Genomic DNA, 24115 nt, shown 5'->3' with positions numbered 1-24115 from the left:
CTAGGGTATATATAGGAAGGGTATATATAGGCAGGAGGTGGTAGTAGTAGTAGTGGAGGTGGAAGGAAGTAGTAGTGGGGAGGTAGTAAGAGGAGGAGGAGCCAGTCAAATACTAAGAAAGAGGAGCACTGCAAGGGAGCTAGGTGCCCACAGAGGGTAAGAGCAAGAACACCGACATGTCGGCTCCCAAATATCTGAAAACATTCACTTCTTCCATACTCCTCCTTTCCAATGTGATATCCAGTTTTTCTTTATCTAACTCATTTGATACCCTCCTCACCTTATTCTTATCTATGTTCACTTTCAGCTTTCCACCTTTACACACCCTCCTTATACTTATGGTTTTCAAATTCTAATTTACATGAAAGCTAAATTAAAAGCATGTTTCATAGTCTATAAGAAATAATTTACGATTGATTGGGAAATTCCTAAACTTCTCAAAAGTTCTTGTTGGATCTTGACTCGCAAATAATTTACTCATTTTCTGTTTAATAGTAGATAGTAAGTTACAGCTACTGTAAAGTGATGAACAACCTTCATCATATATACCAGTGCATACTATTTTAGCTGTAGTGTCTATATATTTTTAATTCATCAGGTCTTGCATGCCCTGGTATGAATAAATCATTGTTTATTTGTCTTGCAGCTTGAGAGAGTCACTTCTAAATCTTATTTATGTGCAACGGCCATATTGGAAGTGCTTCCAGTATCAGGGGTCATTTTCAGTGCAAGAAGAGTCTGGTGAGACTGTCAAAGCAAGGCATACTCCTTCCCTTACTTTTCTTGGCCTTGATGCCAGACCTTACAAATTTCCAACCAGGAATATTCATGCTGTGCAGCCACCTGAGCAATTGGAGAAGATAAGGTTAAAACTTACTCAGCTGAAGCAAAAAGGTAAGTTAAATAAGATTGAATAATTGATTGTTTTAATGTTTATTTATTTCTTGGAAATATTAATGTATTTGTCTTTCATGCACTATTCTTTTTTTTTTTTTTCCCAAGATTTTTTATGCTTATGTATACTTGACATGCACTACATTTATAGAGTAATTCGTCCAAACATAGTGGCCATTCAGTATTTTAACATTTCTTTGGTCTGTTGAAAGACAAGCATTTTTATTGTATATATTTTGGTAAATTACCGACAGTATGTAAAGGACACAAGTACAACTAATGTGACATTTTATTGTGGCAATGTTTTGCTCACCATGAGCTTTGTCAAGGCATAACGGCTTGACAAAGCTCCTGGAGAGCGAAACATTGCCACAATAAAATGTCACATTAGTTGTGCTTGTGTCCTTTACTGATCGTTTTTATTGTATAGCAGGGTAACTCTTATGAAGGGATTCTGGAAAAACCAGTTAGCCAGACTTGTCATGGAGGTGTAAAGTACATTGCTGCACTGAAGGAGAGGTGGGGATATTGCAACCTAAGCACCACCTGGACTACTGCACATAAAATTCGCTAATCTCTTTCTTCATACTATATAGCACTGTTAGACTTGTTTATATAAAAAATCCTTATCTTTCCTTTCAAGAAAAAACTCCATAAGTGCCACATCAACCAGGCTTTGATGGATATGTGGGCCAGCAGCAATAGTCTAGTTGACCAGATAAGCACAAGAGAAGCCTGGTCCAGGGCTGAGCTGCAGTAGACACTCTCAAAACTTAAGGGTATATCAAAGGTTCTGGAGTGTGTCAGTTAAATAATTTTAAATTAATAGAGTTATGGTGGTTTGAATTGTTCATGTAATATTTTTCAGAAAGGACTAAACCTCTGCTTGAAGCTAGACTCAGCTTGGTATATGATGAAGAGATGAGCAGTCATAAAAGTTTGTCTGAAGTGTAAGTAGAACATAATAACATTTTTACCATTTTTGGTATGTATTGCATAGGAAGTTTGAAAAATATTTAATGTATTGTTTAACCCTTAAACGGTCCAAACAAATCGACGTTCAGATTTGTAGTGCTACAAAAGTAGATCTACTTTTTTTACATATTTTCAAATGTAACAAAAAAAAAAATGTAGATAAAAGTTTTTTTACACGTTTTCAAATGTAAAACAAAAAAGAAGATCTACATTTTTTTACATACTTTCAGATGTTGAAAAAACGTATATATACGTTTGGACCATTTAAGGGTTAATCTTAGCGTGATGCAAACTTTAGGTAAATCAGGGTATTTGTATTATCAAAGATGGCTCACGAAATCGTAATGACTTGAGCTAGAGTTCGTCACGGCCACGCTAGCTGGAGATTCGTCTGTAAAAACTTGCATTTGTGGTCACAGTGGTGCGTGTGCTAACCTTCCTATGGTGTAGAAATATACCTAGTTGGACGAATCTTATTATGGCTAGCTGGTCTAGTGGCTAACGCGACGGGCTGGAGTTTTGAGACTCTCTGACCGCGGGTTCAGTCCCGGCCGGGGTATGGTTTATTATCAAAGATGCTTTGTTCATTTAAATTTTTGGAACTACACAAGCAAATTTAATAAAAATAGAATGTGTGTGGTTGACAAGTATCAAAGTTTTAATGTGAAGTATTATAAATAGTATAAGATTCTATCAGTTGGATGAGTAAGACTCATGTTTGATACTATGTATTGTTAATGACAAAATATTTCATCTCAGCTGGAGGGATGTATTACAGTCCTGAAGACAGTAGATGTCATGGCAAGTTAGTTTGAGGTAAGCATTCCACAGCCTTGGTGAAAGATATTCAGTCTCTTAGCTTATCCACTTCATCTACTGTCTCCAGGATTTCTTCCATCAAGGTTGAGGGACTGATTACCTCAAACTACCTTGCCACTCCATTTGCTCTCTCCAGGGATTATAATTCATCCTTGAATTTAGCTGGTGGAACCTGCAGTGCAAGTGAACGTTTTCATCATGAAAGATTCCTAGTGTTGAGCAAGTCTTACTTATTGGTATTTTAAAATGTCATTCACATTCACATGGGTAATTATGGTCTACTTGTGTTTCCTATACGTATTTTATTTCCATTTAAAATGGAAGAGACGTGTAGAAAAAGGAAGTAAAAATGTTATGTATGAAGATTAGGTATGAAAATGCTGTAGAAAGCTTATGTATAAAGAGAACTGTAGAACAAAATCATAGAAAGGTTATGTATGAAGAGGTTGTAGAACAAGGTAGTAGAAAGGTTGTGTGAAGAGAGGTATAAGGCAAGGCACTGCTGAGATTTTATAAGAGGATTGTACTATTTGTTTTTGTGAAGAGTTAAATAATTCAGAGCAAAATGGTGAATGCTTGATCCAGTAATTACAACCTGATCTCTGACCAGGCAGGTTTCATGTATGTATGGGGAGAGTTATGGCACAAGGCAGTACACATGTTGCATAGGATAGTTTTGATAAGCTAAGAATGAAAGTATGGGTGTATGTATAGCATTCAAGTACAGTGAGTGTATGATTAATGATAAACAGAAGAAATAATCACTTTTCTGTTGATTAGGATACTTTAATAATGGATAGATAGATATGGGAAAGGATGAAGCAACATTGTCATTGAAAAAATGAACTATATGCTGGGAAAATTTACAGGAATTTTATTTGTGTGTAATAGCACTTAGTATTTTGTTTGTTCTGCTTATGAGTTATAAGAGTTGCCTTCCTTTCCTTTATACTGCTGTTCCCTATTCATTTATGGTTTGTGTATCCTATGGGGAAGTGGAACAGAATTCTTCCTCCGTAAGCCGTACGTGTCGTAAGAGGCGACTAAAGTGCCGGAAGCAAGGGGCTAGTAACCCCTTCTCCTGTATCTATTATTAAATTTAAAAGAAGAAACTTTCGTTTTTCTTTTTGGGCCACCCTGCCTCAGTGGGATATGGCTGGTATGTTGAAAGAAAGAAAAAAGAAGTATCCTATGGAGAGCACTTCAGCTCTTGGACCCACTACTTAATATTTGTTTGCCTTAACATGAATTAGCTTTGTTATACAGAGTTTACCACTTTGATTCCATTTCAATATTCTACCACTGTTTGTAAAGACAAATTCTAGTTTCCGTTTGGCACCACCTTTTCCTCAAATTATACTTGTGGCCTCTTGGTGGGTTTAAGTTGATACCAAGATGTCTCCTCTATCTGTTTTCTCATATCCTTTACACACAACCTTGTACATGTATGTTTTCATTTCTCTTGTTTTCTCTTATCATTACTTTTTTTTTTTTTTTTTTTTAAGTTCTGGGAACCATCTTGTATTTTTGTAATTTTACTTCCATCTCATTTGCAAGTTTTTAGGTGTGAATATCATATTTATTAGCGCTATAGATCTCTGGTCTGGTTTAGCCATATGGTCAGCTCTGACGCACCCTCACAGCATCAGGCAACCTTTAGCTTATTTCAATTTTCTTTTTTCTTTCCGGTCTACTCTCCACTATTTATTTCACATTTGCTACATCAGAAATGATCTAATTATTTTCTCTGTATTTTCCCTGTACTACTCATTTTTAATTTTCTTCCTTAAAGAAGAAAGGAGGGGGTGTTAATATTGCAGTTTAAAAACTAGTGTAAAGCACCCTTCTGGCAAGACAGTGATGGAGTGAATGATGGTGAAAGTTTTTCTTTTTCGGGCCACCCTGCCTTGGTGGGAATTGGCCAGTGTGATAATAAAAAAATACTCATTTTTTTTTTTATGAATGGGAAATAAAATTTTTCAGCTTATGGTTAACATCAGTGCAAACAAAAGGCATTGTGATGCTTGAAGCTAGACAATGTACTAATTTGCTGCTTAATTTTATTTCAATCACTCTCTCTATTTTTATTTTTAATTCAGGAATCTCTTGCTTTCATGGTGGCATCAGTTTCTCTGAAATACTGTACAATATGTAGTCAATTTACTGAATTACAATGCAGGTATCCTTAAATACATATTCCAGATTTCTGTAATTGTCATGGATAAAAAAATTACTGTATATGATGTGCATACATATATCAAATTGCTTATCTCCTTAATCTGATGTATACAAAATTGCTCTCTCAGTGAACATCCAGAAAGACCTGAAAGAACAACAAAAATCTGGGAGTACATGAATCACTATGGCATTATAAACCGAGCGAATGTTCTCCAGGTAAATATAGTAATGGTCATCCTTCTTAATAACTGGATTTCATTAGATATGTGAATTATAGCATATTTCAGCAAAGATTTAATAAATTATTTCAGTAGACTCTGGAAAGCAAAGTATGAAAATTTTCAAGATAGATAATTATCCTTACTACTATATTAATATAGCAGTTAGGGTTTGTCTACATTATTGTTACTTTGTCTTATACTGCATAGTATTTAATTGCATTACATATTGCATTATTTCCTTAAACCAGCAGCTTGTCAAATTTTCAGTCCCGCCGAGCTACTCGGGAAGAAGTGGAACTTGTACATACCAAAGAGCATGTAGACTTCATGTATAACATGGGGTCATTAAGTGAAGAGGAGCTTAAGCACCTGCAGGATAAATACACATCTATATACTTTCATGCCATGAGCAATGATGCAGCTCTGCTAGCTGTTGGTAGTCTCTTACAGGTATGAAACCTACATATAAAGTGACCTAATAAATTTTATCAATTTTTTATCTATTACAAAAAATATATTTGTATCTATAATGCATGCAACAAAGAATTCTAATTTATACTTCTTTTCTTAGTATGGTTAAATATCTTTTAAGCTTTCTTTAATTCATTATATCAGCATTTTTTAAACTCTTCCTTATACAGCAATATGTTGCTGTAAATTGGAATACTGTACGTTAATTAATTATTATTTATTATTGTGACATGGCCCTAATTACACTTGCTCTTACAGGTTGTGGATAGTGTGTGCAGTGGTGAAACCCTAAGTGGCATTGGTGTAGTGCGACCACCTGGGCACCATGCTGAGCACACCCATCCATATGGTTTCTGTTTTTATAACAATGTTGCTATTGCTGCCAAATATGCCCTCAGACAGTATGGATACCAACGGTAATTTATTTGCTTGTGTATTCTGCCATGAATGTTGAATGTGTAAATTCATATGTACGTGCCACCTTTCTTATTTTTGTAGGTAAATACACATTTGCAGTATTTAGATAAATATTTATTTAGGCTGTCTTCTTGCCAGGAGCTTTAGCAAGCCCCACCAAGTGAATTGTAGCCTAAATAAATATTCAAATGCAGCAGATGAGGTCATTTACCTAAATTGATTGTAAGTATACGTGTACCATTCATACTCTCGTATGTTTACTCGCTTGTCTTTCTAAACCATGCTGTTGTATCTCATTTTTGTAGCTCCTAGCTCCCGCTTTTTTTTTATATATAAGCTCCACCAAGGTAGAGAGAGGTGGAGCGGTGAAAAGAGAGTCAGGAGGGAGAGGAAGGGAAGCATTAATTATTTAAGATTACATGTATTTCATAAAAGAACGGTGTTGTGAGATATATTGAACAGTACTTACTCATTGTAACCTTTACAAAAAAAATTTTACTCTTTATTTTGGAGACTTGGCACTCCTCTTTTGATTATCTAGTTGATTACTTTAGCAAAAGTGAAATGCAAACATTGGCTTTGCATTTGGGTACTCACTGGCTACATGTTAGATTTTTATATATATTTTGTATCTTTTCTAATATAAATTTTTTTATAATCTAACCAATTTTTATGATCTTATTAATTATAATTGTTATGATCTCTTCATATTTTCATTGTGATGTTAGTTTTAAAACAGAGAAACTGTATTTGCTTTGGTAGTTAGATGTGGTGCCATTATGCAAGTCATTAGCGAATTATTCTGTTTTTTGCTGTTACACAGTGTGTTAATTTTGGACTGGGATGTTCACCATGGAAATGGAATTCAACATGCCTTCGAATCCAATCCACATGTCCTTTACATCTCTATTCACCGATATGACCATGGGCTCTTCTTTCCTTCCTCTGAAGATGCAAACTATGACCGGGTTGGCACAGGTGCAGGGGAAGGCTATAATGTCAACATCCCATGGAACAAGGTACTGTACTCACAATGGAAGTGTAAGCAGAAAACTAATGCTTCTTTCAGAACATGAATTTATTTTTTATTGCCCATACATCTCTTTAGGTTCTAACATCTTTAGGGGTGATTAAAAATTTTAGAATACGGTCACAACGATGATAATAATAATCGGTAAATACAGCAAGTCATTGATTATCTGGCAGTTACTTATCTGGCAACTGATATTATCCAGTGATTTTGTTCAAGCTGGCAATTAGTTGAATAATCCGGTGATCACTGGAAAATCACTAGTTTCTTCTACAGTTGGATACCATATGGTCTGCATGCTACTGATTATCTTATCATTTGTTGGCACACTCAGACAATCACCAGTATTCTTCTGAACACCAAATCGCAGCATTTCTAGTGCCTCATTTCATTTTTCAAACCACCACCTCTATTTGTGTATTCCCTGGAGAAGTCAAATACGTAATGGCTTTTAATTAAGGTAGATAAGAAAATTAAAAGAAAACGTGTTAATCTGTTAATGACTAACTGAAAATCATTAATAATTGACAAATCAAAATAATAAAACAACTGTGAGTAGCTCAGCCAGTGATCATGGTGACAGTATTAGGACTGAAAAATATTGTTTATAAAACATAATGAAAGTAAAAGGCTATTATGCAAAACATGTCTTTGGAAAGAAATCAGATAAATTTAATGAAAGGAAAAATATGAAAGTGTTGGTGAAACCAGAATTAGATGATGCTGTTCTGAAATGGTACAAGTTGCAGTGAAGTGTTGGTGTTGCTGTTGTGTATAGGGTGTTTAGCTTTGTCTTGGGGTAAAAAAAAAAAAAAAAGACTTGCAGATTTCATGGAAGTGGAGAATTTTAGTACAACAAATGGGTGACAGATCTTTTTTTTTTTTTTTCTTCTTTAATAGAATGGACTGCCTTTCGAAGAATCTATGCTGAAGTTTAGAGTGCTGATGTGCATACTGTATAGTCATTCTGTAAAAGGCCTAAAGAATGTTTGGAAAAAAAGGTTATATGACTTGTCAGAGCTTTAAACTTTTAAGGATTTATTTTGATTTATGTATACAGTGGACCCTCAGATATCGGCCGTTCCGGATATCGGCCAGTTCGAATTTTGGCCACTTTTTTGGCCGAAATTCTATCCTGGATTTCAGCCGGCAACTCTGAAATCAGTCTGGCTGTGTGTCTGGGTGAGTGAACAAGATTTCATGCATTCATCCAAACATTTCATTATAATCCATTGTTTTTTGTGGTTGTTTATTGAGTGAAACTGCGAAATAAGCCATCATGGGTAAAGAAAGTGAGAAACACTATAGAATTGATTGTGGTAGTGATGGTGGTAGTGATTGTGATGGTGGTAGAGCATGGTAGTGATGGTGGTAGAGGGTGGTAGTGATGGTGGTAGTGATTGTGATGGTGGTAGAGCATGGTAGTGATGGTGGTAGTGATTGTGATGGTGGTAGAGGGTGGTAGTGGTTGTGATGGTGGTAGTGAGTGTGGTAGAGTGGTAGAGCATGGTAGTGATGGTAGTAGAGGGTGGTAGTGATTGTGATGGTGGTACAGGGTGGTTGTGATGGTGGTAGAGGGTGGTAGTGGTTGTGATGGTGGTAGAGGGTGGTAGTGGTTGTGATGGTGGTAGTGAGTGTGGTAGAGTGGTAGTGATGGTGGTAGTGAGTGTGGTAGTGTGGTAGAGTGGTAGTGATGGTGATAGTGATGGTGGTAGAGATAGCAAGTCTTCAATAAAGGTATGTAATGTTCATTTATTATTAAAATTAGTGCTTTATATTTCTTCCTCATTGTTTTGTTTATGTAAAACTATAGTTAATCTTTAAAAAATGTATTTTTTGTTAATATTTTTGGGTGTCTGGAATAGATAATTTTTTTTTTTTTTTTTTTTTTTAAATAAGTCGGCCGTCTCCCACCGAGGCAGGGTGACCCAAAAAAGGAAGAAAATCCCCAAAAAGAAAATACTTTCATCATCATTCAACACTTTCACCACACTCACACATTATCACTGTTTTTGCAGAGGTGCTCAGAATACAACAGTTTAGAAGCATACACATATAAAGATACACAACATATCCCTCCAAACTGCCAATATCCCAAACCCCTCCTTTAAAGTGCAGGCATTGTACTTCCCATTTCCAGGACTCAAGTCAGACTATATGAAAATAACCGGTTTCCCTGAATCCCTTCACTAAAAATTACCCTGCTCACAATCCAACAGATCGTCAGGTCCCAAGTATCATTCGTCTCCATTCACTCCTATCTAACACGCTCACGCACGCTTGCTGGAAGTCCAAGCCCCTTGCCCACAAAACCTCCTTTACCCCCTCTCTCCAACCCTTTCGAGGACGACCCCTACCCCGCCTTCCTTCCCCTATAGATTTATATGCTTTCCATGTCATTCTACTTTGATCCATTCTCTCTAAATGACCAAACCACCTCAACAACCCCTCTTCTGCCCTCTGACTAATACTTTTATTAACTCCACACCTTTTCCTAATTTCCACACTCCGAATTTTCTGCATAATATTTACACCACACATTGCCCTTAAACAGGACATCTCCACTGCCTCCAACCGTCTCCTCGCTGCTGCATTTACCACCCAAGCTTCACACCCATATAAGAGTGTTGGTACTACTATACTTTCATACATTCCCTTCTTTGCCTCCATAGATAAGGTTTTTTGACTCCACATATACCTCAACGCACCACTCGCCTTTTTTAACTCATCAATTCTATGATTAACCTCATCCTTCATAAATCCATCCGCCGACACGTCAACTCCCAAGTATCTGAAAACATTCACTTCTTCCATACTCCACCTCCCCAATTTGATATCCAATTTTTCTTTATCTACATCATTTGACACCCTCATCACCTTACTCTTTTCTATGTTCACTTTCAACTTTCTACCTTTACACACATTCCCAAACTCATCCACTAACCTTTGCAATTTTTCTTTAGAATCTCCCATAAGCACAGTATCATCAGCAAAAAGTAACTGTGTCAATTCCCATTTTGAATTTGATTCCCCAAAATTTAATCCCACCCCTCTCCCGAACACCCTAGCATTTACTTCCTTTACAACCCCATCTATAAATATATTAAACAACCATGGTGACATTACACATCCCTGTCTAAGACCTACTTTTACCGGGAAGTATTCTCCCTCTCTTCTACACACCCTAACCTGAGCCTCACTATCCTCATAAAAACTCTTTACAGCATTTAATAACTTACCACCTATTCCATATACTTGCAACATCTGCTTACCACCTATTCCATATACTTGCAACATCTGCCACATTGCTCCTCTATCCACTCTATCATATGCCTTTTCTAAATCCATAAATGCAATAAAAACTTCTCTACCTTTATCTAAATACTGTTCACATATATGCTTCAATGCAAACACTTGATCTACACATCCCCTACCCACTCTGAAACCTCCTTGCTCATCTGCAATCCTACATTCTGTCTTACCTCTAATTCTTTCAATTATAACCATATTCCTCTATAATTATTACAGTCTCTTTTGTCCCCTTTCCCTTTATATAAAGGGACTATACATGCTCTCTGCCAATCCCTAGGTACCTTCCCCTCTTTCATACATTTATTAAACAAAAGTACCAACCACTCCAACACTATATCCCCCCCTGCTTTTAACATTTCTGTCATGTTCCCATCAGTTCCAGCTGCTTTACCCCCTTTCATTTTACGTAATGCCTCACGTACCTCCCCCACACTTACATTCTGCTCTTCTTCACTCCTAAAAGATGGTATACCTCCCTGACCAGTGCATGAAATTACTGCCACTGTTTCTTCCTTAACATTTCAAAGTTCCTCAAAATATTCTCGCCATCTACCTAATACCTCCATCTCCCCATCTACTAACTCCCCTACTTTGTTTTTAACTGACAAATCCATACTTTCCCTAGGCTTTCTTACTTGTTTAACTCACTCCAAAATTTTTTCTTATTTTCATTAAAATTTCTTGACAGTGCTTCTCCCACTCTATCATCTGCTCTCCTTTTGCACTCTCTCACCACTCTCTTTACCTTTCTTTTACTCTCCATATACTCTGCTCTTCTTATAACACTTCTGCTTTGTAAAAACCTCTCATAAGCTACCTTTTTCTCTTTTATCACACCCTTTACTTCATCATTCCACCAATCACTCCTCTTTCCTCCTACCCCCACCCTCCTATAACCACAAACTTCTGCCCCACATTCTAATACTGTACTGCATTTTTAAAACTATTCCAACCCTCTTCAACCCCCCCACTACTCATCTTTGCACTAGCCCACCTTTCTGCCAATAGTCGCTTATATCTCACCCGAACTTCCTCCTCCCTTAGTTTATGCACTTTCACCTCCCTCTTATGGGAAATATTATTTCGGCTTTCGGCCTTTTCAGATTTAGGCCGACCTTCTGGAATGGATTACGGCCGATAACCGAGGGTCCACCGTATAGCAGACACATTTAAAACATATACAACTCCTAAACAGATAATGCTAAAAAGAAAGGTGCGAAATAAGAAGTACAGTACCACCTCTGTATCTGTGAGGAATATGTTCCACGACCTACCGTGATACCTGAAACCACTAATAGTAGTGAACTCTATACATGTATATGTCATTTTTCATTTACATACATATCTATGATATAGTTTAATTGATAGATTACATGCAATAAGTTGAGAATTAACACTTCTTCATGGATAGGAAGTACTTAATGACTTCTCTTAGGCTTTGAAGAACTGCCACCATTACAATTTTTGCACTTTGGTGTCATTAATAAGCAAAATTAAGGGTTATTATTTTTGGGCCATGGTAAATAGCAGATAACTGAAACTGCAGAAACCAAACCCATGGATATGGGGGTCCTACTGTATAAAAAAATAACATGATTATCCATAACTTTTTTATTAATTCTGGCACCCCCTTCCCCAGCAGTGCTGAATAATCAGTGATGTACTTCATATATATTACTGAACCAGAAACAGAGTACTGCATTGATGTGCATTCTAATAATTGTGGTTGCAAGAGAATTGATTTGTTGTGGTAGGGTGAGGTGGTGTCGATAAATAACATCAGAGTGGGAGCTGCCATAATTACTGTTTACAGATGACACAGTTCTTTTGGGAGATATAGAAGAAAAGCTGCAGAAGTTATGGAAGAAAATCAGAAGGGCATGTAAAATAAGAAAGTTGAAAGTGAATGCAGGAAAGAGTAATATGATGAAAATAAGTTGATACAAAGATTAGATATAAAGAGATGAAGGCAACATATTTAGATACTTGAGAGGGAGTATGTCAATAGATGAACCTGTGAAGAATAAAGCAAATCATAGACTGTCAGGAAAAGAAGGTTTCTGGTGTGTTGGGAAATGTAAGGAAATGTGGATATTAAAAGGAAAATATAGTATTAGAGTACAGTAGGGCCCCGCTTTTCGGCGTTTTGCCTTACGCTAATACGGCGATCTCAAATTCTGACCAAAACTTTCTATACGGCAAGCTGTCTTTCAAATACGGTGCATGCCACCTGGTTTGTTTACATTATGCATGAGCACATCTCTATTATGTTATAATCACTCTTGGGCACATTAAATGTCTAATTTTATGTCAATATAGACATTTTCATTAATCCAGCTGTGATATTTTCTTAAAAATTATATAAGAAACATGTTACATAGCATATAAACATGCTGTTTATATGCATGTAAACATGCTGTTTATATGCATGTAAACATGCTGTTTATATGCATGTAAACATGCTGTTTATATGCATGTAAACATGCTGTTTATATGCATGTAAACATGCTGTTATATGCATGTAAACATGCTGTTTATATGCATGTAAACATGCTGTTTATATGCTGTGGAGGTGTGGTTGCCAGGTGGAGGGAAAACATTACGTAATACTAATAATAATCACTCTTTGGCACATTAAATGTATTATTTTACATCAGTATAGACATTTTCATTAATCCATCTATGATATTTTCTTCAAAATTATGTAAGAAACACATTACATAGCATATAAACATTTTGTTTATATACTATGGAGGTGTGGTATCCAGACAGAGGGAAAACATTACATCACTCCCCTTAACACACAACGCTTTTGTTTACAATTCTCGGCATGAATTATTCATTTCTTCTCCCTTTGTTTATGATGGCATCTAAAGGTAGTTGTTATAAATGATTAAACTCAGTGAACATGGTATGTCGATGGTAATAATATGGCTCTGGGCCATATTAACCCTTTGGGGGTTTCGGGCGTACTAGTACGTCTTACGACCCAGGGTTTTTGATGTACGAGTACACCTAAATTCTAGCACCCTCAAATCTAGTGAGAGAAAGATGGTAGGCCTACATATGAAAGAATGGGTCTGTGTGGTCAGTGTGCGCAGTATAAAAAAAATCCTGCAGCACACATTGCGTAATGAGACAAAAAAAACTTTGACCGTGTTTTTGGATTAAAACAGCGACTTTGCACTGTATTTTCATATGGTATTTATTGTTGTATTCTAGTTTTCTTGGTCTCATTTTATAGAATGGAAGACATATTACAGAAATTGAGATGATTTTGACTGATTTTACAATGAAAAGTACCTTGAAATTGAGCTCAAATTAGCAGAAATGTTCGATTTTTGCCAAAGTTCAAAAGTAAACAAATCATGCCAAGCATCCAATACACATCAACTGGTGAGTCTAATATTCTTTCACAAGTGCACTGATATTATTGATACCATTTCTACACTAATGCAGTGGTCTGCATAACAGTAAATCTATTTTTTGTAAGAATAAAAATTCAAAGTGGAAAGCCAAAGAAATATAAGAGGGGCCTGGGGATGTGACTAACGAACAGAGAACTTGTTATTTTAGTGCCAGGAATGTCTTTCTTGTTTATTCTGGACCCTATTCGGAAATTGGCATCTTTTGAAATTTGTGTGAAACTGACAAAATTGCTAAATTCTGACCACTGTATTGGATAGTTGAAATCGGTAAATGGGTGGTTTCTTGTACTCATTCGATAGAAAAAGTGGAGTTCTAGCAAAATAGTTATGACTTTTGTCGACTAGTACACTAGAATTGGCCGAAAATAGGGCTCAAAGTTGGCAAAATCACCGATGCATAAACATCGTCGAGACCGCTAACTTCGTGAGAGCATAATTCCGTAAGTTTTCCATCAAATTTCATACTTTTGGTGTCATTATGATCGGGAAAAGATTCTCTATCTTTTCATAAGATTTTTTTTTTTTTTTTTTTTTTTTTTAAATTTGGCCGACCCTGAGAACAAGTCTCTGAGAGGACCTGTCGACCCCCAAAGGGTTAAATATTGTGTAGCTATGTAGGTAGGTGTAAGGATGTAGCCCAGGTGGACTACATACCTATACAGTGGACCCCCGCTTAACGATCACCTCCAAATGCGACCAATTATGTAAGTGTATTTATGTAAGTGCGTTTGTACGTGTATGTTTGGGGGTCTGAAATGGACTAATCTACTTCACAATATTCCTTATGGGAGAAAATTCAGTCAGTACTGGCACCTGAACATACTACTGGAATGAAAAAAGTTCGTTAACCGGGGGTCCACTGTACTATTGTTATAACTGATAATTATACGTATGTGTACTTGTACTTAAGTATGCCTTCACTCAAGGCGTCATTTCTTCTAAAAATGGTGTTACGTGAGAATGGGAGTGTTTATTTTTATTTATTTTACTGTATCAACATGGAGACAACTTGTACACAATGTAAAGTGACGAAAACCAGACACGTTTGTCTGGTTTGTTTACATTATATGTGGGTGGGGTGGTGCGGGCTTCCCTGACTGGCTACCTATACTTTCCAAACTTGACTTCCTACAAAAAAAAACTCACCTCTCACCCTACATTAAGACTGCAAATATTTTAAGGTAATTAATGACTGTACTGTATATGTATTTTAACACTCTGGATAGCTTTCATTAAATGTAGTATATTACATGAGTGTGGGGTGGGCTGACCTGGGCAGCAAACACACCTCCCAGAACTGACTTCCTACAAATTCAACTCACCTCTCACCCTACATTAAGACTATAAATATTTTAAGGTAAGTAAGGGGTATACTGTGTGTGTATTTTACTTTTTATTGTTTTTAATGCCTAGTTCTATTGCTAATGTAATATATGTTAGTGTAAACTTGTTACCTGGCATTTATATGCATTTATAAGTTGAAAAAAAAATGGCGTTCTGCTTTCCGGCTGTAGCCTGGAACCTAGCCTGCTGTATAAGTGGGGCCCTACTGTATAATGAAACTATGAAACTAGAATGATATACAGTATAAATACTGAAAAAGGCTGTTACTTTTTTTAGGGTGTGCAGCATTGATTTTTGATGACAATAAAAATGTCATAAATAGTATGGTATAGTGATAGTGAGTGCACCAGCCTTCTACTTTTAGTACTGGCTTGCCTTAGGTTTAAATCCCACCCCTTCTGTGAGTTGACTATTGTCTTTCAGAAGACAAAAGTGATTTTGGAAGTAGTTTTGTCATGTAAAAAGAAAAAGAAAAATAAGTTAATGTATCATTCGGGGGTGGATGGAAAGGGATGTGGGGGACATCCAAGGTAGTGTTGGAAGGAGGATGTGAAAGTTGTTCAGAGACTGGAGCTTGAGCATCCAATATACAAGTGTGTGTTGCATTGAAGTAAGCAGAGGTGGAGATAAGTGATCTTTGGAATACACATACGTGAAACTAAACAGCTTCCAAGCTGCTTGCAGTTTCACCTCCATTACCACATACTGTGCTAAGGATCACAGTGTCACTCACCTAAATCTCAAAACTTCAAAAATAGATGCTCAATGCCTGCAAAAAAATTGTACTAACTTATACTCAATTGTAACAGTCTCATACTATAAACTTCTTTCAACATGGCACACTGTAATATTCCCATATTGTAAGTTAAATCATTTCACTATTGATATATGCAACCTGTATACTTCTTTCAGCTTGTCCCATTGTAATATTCCCATATTGTAATTGGAGTCAGTTTACTATTTGCTGTACATAAAAACAGATGTACAACTTGAATAAACTACGATCTGTTAGTCTAGTATTAAGTAGTCTGTAAACCATTAAATTTAGATTGCCCATAATGCCAAGGCATGATAGTGGCTCTCTCTGCACTGAAAATCATTATTGTAATTACACACTGTAAACAGTCTCATTGTAAACTTGCAAAGAAATAAACATTTGAATTTGAATGGTCATGGTGATCTGTAAAGGGATTTGGAAAACCTAACCAGCCAGGCTTGCATTTTAGGTGAGAGGTACGATTCCTGTAGTGTGAAAGTCTGGAAGGGAGGGAGGAAGAAACAGCATTACAGTTTGATACATGCACCAACATTGGATCACATTTGTGTCAAGTTTTGTAAAACTATTAGTGAGCAAGTGTTAATGCACAATGTTTTTTCTTTGGGTTGCCTTTCCTTTGAGAAACTGCTGAGGTGCTAAAGTACAGTGGACCCCCGGTTAACGATATTTTTTCATTCCAGTAGTATGTTCAGGTGCCAGTACTGACCGAATTTTCTCCCATAAGGAATATTGTGAAGTAGATTAGTCCATTTCAGACCCCCAAACATACATGTACAAACGCACTTACATAAATACACTTACATAATTGGTTGCATTGGGAGGTGATCGTTAAGCGGGGGTCCACTGTATAAAGAAATTATAATGTACGTATTTTATTCACATAGTATAATCCTCTAATTATTTATTATATTTTGTATTAATAGGTAATTATAGTAATTATATAGCATGTAAAGTTTTTCTAAATTATGCCTATTAACTAATATTAGTATCTTTGTTGAAAAAGGTACCTAGACAGGAGAGACTGGCGGTAAGTAGTGTTAGTGTACTAATTTTAGAAACTAAAGAAGAAAGCTTATTAGCTTACTCTTCAGGAGACTAGTGATATGAGCTTCTTAACTTAACCCTATTGGTCAAAGTTTCAGAAAGTAGGCATTTGTTCTTTAATTATACTAGTATAGCATATGTATTGTAAAGTTGTTATTCTTTGCAGTGTAATTTTTTTTAGACAGCAGTGTTTAGTTAAAGAGAACTAAATTCTTGGTTATTGATTTTTATTAATAGTTTTTCAGCATTACATTTAGCCATCAAGTACAGTCAACTCTTGATTATCCAAGTACACATGTTCAGTTGGTTCCAGAGGTTTCTCAGTACTTAATTATTCTCAATTGTTCAAGCAGTGCATGCACTGAGACAGCAAATGTAAGCAATGTATATTCAACAGAATATGTACGTTGCCTTTTTTTCTTTTTTCTTTTTTAATAATCTCAATTTATATTATGCAGAATAATTCTGTTCATGAGAGACAAACTTGCATATTCATGATTTAGACTGCAGTAGAGCCTTTGACAAATTTCACTCTTCCTCAGTGCCATCTCTCTCACCTTGACTGTGTGCCTCTGTAAGACTGCTATGTATTTAGTGCCTTTCCAAGGTAACATTTCTGAAGGGATTCAGGGAAACCGGCAGACTGAACTTGAATTCTAGAGGTGGGAAGTACAGTGCCTGCACTCTGGAGGGGTATTGATAAGTTGCAGTTTTATAACTATAGTGTAGTCTAGCAAGATTGTGATAGAGTGAATGATGATGAAAGTGTTTGTTTTTCTCCGGATCACTCTGCCTTGGTGAGAAACAGCTGATGTGTTAAAAAAAAAAAATAGCAAAATTTGGACTGCATTTTCTTTTGGCTCTAAGAGACAGGCCAGAGAACACACCAATCTTAGTGGATTTAACAAGTGTTGTATGTAGCCACCTACCTGAGTAAATCTAGAGTAAACCTTGAAATTGAACCTGTAATCTGTAGTCTACTACTTGTTTTATTTTAAACTTTATGCATTTCTTAATATATTCAAGGATAATCATTGTCAGATAATTATCATTGTCTCACATAATCTGTCTTAGATAATCACTATCTTGGATAGTCGCAACATTGAACAATCACCATCTTGGGTAGTCAAATTTAATTGTACTGTACATACTTGCAAGAGTTCTGCATGTGTACTGCAAATCTTATGTTACTCTACTGTAATGTTTTATTGTAAGTAATGTATCGAAGCACTGTACAGTTATTTAAAAGGAAATCATAATTCCGTACTTTATTACAAATGTTGTAAATTTTGAATGATATATGAGCATATTTTTAATGTTTAAATCAATCACTATAATAAATAAAGATCTCTTTTAAACTATCATTAATATACTGTTTAATATTATATTTTAGAGTGGTTTAGGGGATGCAGAATATATATCTGCCATGCTGCAGGTAGTGTTACCCATTGCCTACCAGTTCGATCCCCAGCTGGTCCTGGTCTCTGCTGGGTTTGATGCTGCTCGTGGAGATCCGTTGGGAGGTAGGTTGATATTTTCCTTATTTCTGGCTTGTCAGTTAGGGTGACTCACGAAATCGTAATGACACGATTGCAAACATACCATACCCATACAGTCTGGAGTTTTGAGACTCTCTGACCGCGGGTTCAATCCCGGCCGGGGTATGGTTTGTCAGTTAGGGGTTGCGGAGAGAGGCTTTGATGGCAGTGAATGGCTCTTGATTCAAGGAATTGGAACTGCCCTCCTCTTCCATGGATCAAGTCTGATTACCTTCATTTCCCAGGCACTTTGTCTTACACCATATGGACTTAGCACTTCCTCATGAATATAATACAGGTGTCCCTCGCTTTTTTGTGAAAGATGTATTCCTGGATGATGGTGCATAAATGAAATTGCATATAGCGAACCCACTATAACGTAATGGAGATTCATTCTTAGACTTTGCCAGTTCCACATATTTTTTCTCAATTAGTTTTTATTAAATGTTTCCATGTATGTATGAAGGCCACACATTTTTTTGGGGGGGGAAAATGATTGGTCAGTAACCGTTTTGTTATTTATGTTGTGTTAGAACGTGAGCTGTTAGTTTTCTGGGAGATGAGTGGAGAGTTGTTGGTGAGGCATGGTGGTGGGTAGTTAACCTGTGAGTCATGGAGGGAGGCCCCAACCCCAGCCAAGTAGGAAGACAGGATGGGAGTGTTGACTGGGACCTCGGAGAGTGGCCTGTCTTGAACTGGTGGCTGTGTCACTGCCTCCCTCAGTGTTAGTAAGGGTGTGAAAGGATGGGCTCATGTGTCCTGGACATGTTTAGTGGGTAAGGTACATGACAAGACATACCAGCATCGATTGCTCACTCAGCATTGCACTCAAAATGCAACTTTACAGTACTTTAAAGTGATATTTAATGCAGTATTGGTTAAATATGGAATGGTGCAATCACCCTCTCCAATCTTATAAGAGTGAAATTTTTATCATGTACTGTATAGCGAATTCCTGGTAGAAATAGTCACCATATAAAGGCAAAATCGCACATAGCAAATCTGCATAAAACGAGAGAAACCTGAACTCCATGTGTTGATAGGCTTGATCATTAATTCTTTTTCCTGATACCCTATATGCCAAACTGTCCAGTCCCACAAAAATTTTTAAGGTTATCTGTGGTACTCCCAAGGCACTGCAGGACTCCTTTGTAATTATAATAATAATTATGTTATCTATGGTGTTTCCAAAGTCAAACACACTTCTTGGGGCCTTGTAAGAAACTGCAGTATAATGGATGTCACCCTCTTTTGTAATACTGAAATGTGTTATCTTCACAGTCAGTTTCAGTATAGAAATTGAGCCATCAGAGGTAATTGGATAGGCATAGCTCTCTCTGAAAATATATCCTTTACTAACAAGCAGTATTTTGTATACTGTAGTAACATGGTTAAATCACTAAATTTTATATTTTCATAATTACTATGTCTAAGCTTGTCATAACATAGATTAAATATTAAGATAATTATTCATATATAACATTTGTATTTTATTTACTGTATTATGCTACGTAGTTCAAGTATTAATACTGTAATTTTATTTATACTGTACTTTATATGTCATACAGGTGTTAGAATTTTTTTTTTTTTTTTTCCCAACAAGTCGGCCGTCTCCCACCGAGGCAGGGTGACCCAAAAAAGAAAGAAAATCCCCAAAAAGAAAATACTTTCATCATCATTCAACACTTTCACAACACTCGCACATTATCACTGTTTTTGCAGAGGTGCTCAGAATACAACAGTTTAGAAGCATACACATATAAAGATACACAACATATCCCTCCAAACTGCCAATATCCCAAACCCCTCCTTTGAAGTGCAGGCATTGTACTTCCCATTTCCAGGACTCAAGTCCGACTATATGAAAATAACCGGTTTCCCTGAATCCCTTCACTAAATATTACCCTGCTCACACACCAACAGATCGTCAGGTCCCAAGTACCATTCGTCTCCATTCACTCCTATCTAACACGCTCATGCACGCTTGCTGGAAGTCCAAGCCCCTTGCCCACAAAACCTCCTTTACCCCCTCTCTCCAACCCTTTCGAGGACGACCCCTACCCCGCCTTCCTTCCCCTATAGATTTATATGCTTTCCATGTCATTCTACTTTGATCCATTCTCTCTAAATGACCAAACCACCTCAACAACCCCTCTTCTGCCCTCTGACTAATGCTTTTATTAACTCCACACCTTCTCCTAATTTCCACACTCCGAATTTTCTGCATAATATTTACACCACACATTGCCCTTAAACAGGACATCTCCACTGCCTCCAACCGTCTCCTCGCTGCTGCATTTACCACCCAAGCTTCACACCCATATAAGAGTGTTGGTACTACTATACTTTCATACATTCCCTTCTTTGCCTCCATAGATAACGTTTTTTGACTCCACATATACCTCAACGCACCACTCACCTTTTTTCCCTCATCAATTCTATGATTAACCTCATCCTTCATAAATCCATCCGCCGACACGTCAACTCCCAAGTATCTGAAAACATTCACTTCTTCCATACTCCTCCTCCCCAATTTGATATCCAATTTTTCTTTATCTAAATCATTTGATACCCTCATCACCTTACTCTTTTCTATGTTCACTTTCAACTTTCTACCTTTACACACATTCCCAAACTCATCCACTAACCTTTGCAATTTTTCTTTGGAATCTCCCATAAGCACAGTATCATCAGCAAAAAGTAACTGTGTCAATTCCCGTTTTGAATTCGATTCCCCAAAATTTAATCCCACCCCTCTCCCGAACACCCTAGCATTTACTTCCTTTACAACCCCATCTATAAATATATTAAACAACCATGGTAACATTACACATCCCTGTCTAAGACCTACTTTTCCCGGGAAGTATTCTCCCTCTCTTCTACACACCCTAACCTGAGCCTCACTATCCTCATAAAAACTCTTTACAGCATTTAATAACTTACCACCTATTCCATATACTTGCAACATCTGCCACATTGCTCCTCTATCCACTCTATCATATGCCTTTTCTAAGTCCATAAATGCAATAAAAACTTCCCTACCTTTTTCTAAATACTGTTTACATATATGCTTCAATGTAAACACTTGATCTACACATCCCCTACCCACTCTGGAACCTCCTTGCTCATCCGCAATCCTACATTCTGTCTTACCTCTAGTTCTTTCAATTATAACCCTACCATACACTTTTCCTGGTATACTCAGTAAACTTATTCCTCTATAATTTTTACACTCTTTTGTCCCCTTTCTCTTTATATAAAGGGACTATACATGCTCTCCACCAATCCCTAGGTACCTTCCCCTCTTTCATACATTTATTAAACAAAAGTACCAACCACTCCAACACTATATCCCCCCTGCTTTTAACATTTCTGTCATGATCCCATCAGTTCCAGCTGCTTTACCCCCTTTCATTTTACGTAATGCCTCACGTACCTCCCCCACACTTACATTCTGCTCTTCTTCACTCCTAAAAGATGGTATACCTCCCTGACCAGTGCATGAAATTACTGCCACTGTTTCTTCCTTAACATTTAAAAGTTCCTCAAAATATTCTCGCCATCTACCTAATACCTCCATCTCCCATCTACTAACTCCCCTACTCTGTTTTTAACTGACAAATCCATACTTTCCCTAGGCTTTCTTAACTTGTTTAACTCACTCCAAAATTTTTTTCTTATTTTCATTAAAATTTCTTGACAGTGCCTCTCCCACTCTATCATCTGCTCTCCTTTTGCACTCTCTCACCACTCTCTCTACCTTTCTTTTACTCTCCATATACTCTGCTCTTCTTATAACACTTCTGCTTTGTAAAAACCTCTCATAAGCTAACTTTTTCTCTTTTATCACACCCTTTACTTCATCATTCCACCAATCACTCCTCTTTCCCCCTACCCCCACCCTCCTATAACCACAAACTTCTGCCCCACATTCTAATACTGCATTTTTAAAACTATTCCAACCCTCTTCAACCCCCCACTACTCATCTTTGCACTAGCCCACCTTTCTGCCAATAGTCGCTTATATCTCACCCGAACTTCCTCCTCCCTTAGTTTATACACTTTCACCTCCCTCTTACTTGTTGTTGCCACCTTCCTCTTTTCCCATCTACCTCTTACTCTAACTCTAGCTACAACTAAATAATGATCCGATATATCAGTTGCCCCTCTATAAACATGTACATCCTGGAGCCTACCCATCAACCTTTTATCCACCAATACATAATCTAATAAACTACTTTCATTACGTGCTACATCATACCTTGTATATTTATTTATCCTCTTTTTCATAAAATATGTATTACTTATTACCAAATTTCTTTCTACACATAGCTCAATTAAAGGCTCCCCATTTACATTTACCCCTGGCACCCCAAATTTACCTACTACTCCCTCCATAACATTTTTACCCACTTTAGCATTAAAATCCCCAACCACCATTACTCTCACACTTGATTCAAAACTCCCCACGCATTCACTCAACATTTCCCAAAATCTCTCTCTCTCCTCTACACTTCTCTCTTCTCCAGGTGCATACACGCTTATTATAACCCACTTTTCACATCCAATCTTTATTTTACTCCACATAATCCTTGAATTAATACATTTATAGTCCCTCTTTTCCTGCCATAGCTTATCCTTCAACATTATTGCTACTCCTTCTTTAGCTCTAACTCTATTTGAAACCCCTGACCTAATCCCATTTATTCCTCTCCACTGAAACTCTCCCACCCCCTTCAGCTTTGTTTCACTTAAAGCGAGGACATCCAGCTTCTTCTCATTCATAACATCCACAATCATCTCTTTCTTATCTGCACAACATCCACGCACATTCAGACTTCCCACTTTGACAATTTTTTTCTTGATATATGTTAATAGAAAACTTACTTAAATGGGAGACCTAATTTTACAGCACAGTACAAAAATTTACCCTCAGGCTGCCGTGTGACCCCCGAGTGTTACGGGCACATGACACACCTGCTATCAAGTCTTGCTGGGGGCAAGATTGTGTTGGCACTTGAAGGTGGTTACAACCTCAACACCATCAGTTACTGCATGACCATGTGTGCTAAGGCTCTCCTAGGTGACCCGATGCCATTATTGGAGGCATCGCTTGTCCCAAGTAAAGGTGCTGTGCAGACCATCAATGATGTTATCAAGACTCATTCACAATATTGGTCTATTCTCTGTTTCCAGGTGAGTGATTTCCTATTTATTATTGCCAACTATAAATGAAATTTTTTGTCCATGGGGAAGTGGAACAGAATTCTTCCTCCGTAAGCCATGCGTGTCATAAGAGGCGACTAAAATGCCGAGAGCAAGGGGCTAGTAACCCCTTCTACCTCCCTACTAAATTTAAAAGGTGAAACTTTCGTTTTTTCTTTTGGGCCACCCCACCTCAGTGGGATATGGCTGATGCGTTGAAAGAAAAGAAAGAAATGAAAATTTTCTGCTAACAATTATTTAAAATGGGGTACATGAATTATCATAATGTTCATGCTCTGGTAATGCTTGTAAAGTAATTAGAAAGTGGAATGAGGTTGTCACCTGTATGTGGTTGCAGGGGTCAAGTCATAGCTCCTGCTGGCCCTGCTTCTTTGCTGGTTGCTCATAGCTCTGCCTCTTTGCCATCTGCCTTTCTCACACATATTTTATAGTTCTTGTAT

General features: G+C 37.1%; 1 protein-coding gene across 1 annotated transcript in view; it reads left to right on the top strand.

The window, feature by feature from the left end:
- HDAC6 (histone deacetylase 6) overlaps nt 1-24115 on the top strand; it is a 151873-nt gene that overhangs the window by 77890 nt on the left and 49868 nt on the right. The window contains exons 13-20 of the mRNA XM_070086084.1: nt 647-894; nt 1763-1844; nt 4995-5082; nt 5355-5537; nt 5817-5974; nt 6799-6994; nt 18305-18434; nt 23386-23645. Of these exons, the coding sequence (XP_069942185.1) occupies nt 647-894; nt 1763-1844; nt 4995-5082; nt 5355-5537; nt 5817-5974; nt 6799-6994; nt 18305-18434; nt 23386-23645 (1345 nt within the window). The remainder of the gene's footprint in view (nt 1-646; nt 895-1762; nt 1845-4994; nt 5083-5354; nt 5538-5816; nt 5975-6798; nt 6995-18304; nt 18435-23385; nt 23646-24115) is intronic.

This window comes from Cherax quadricarinatus, chromosome 18, assembly GCF_038502225.1.
Source record: "Cherax quadricarinatus isolate ZL_2023a chromosome 18, ASM3850222v1, whole genome shotgun sequence".
NCBI classification, from domain to species: domain Eukaryota; kingdom Metazoa; phylum Arthropoda; class Malacostraca; order Decapoda; family Parastacidae; genus Cherax; species Cherax quadricarinatus.
The sequence above is the reverse complement of the archived record's forward strand: the minus strand, read 5'-3'. Positions and strand labels throughout refer to the sequence as shown.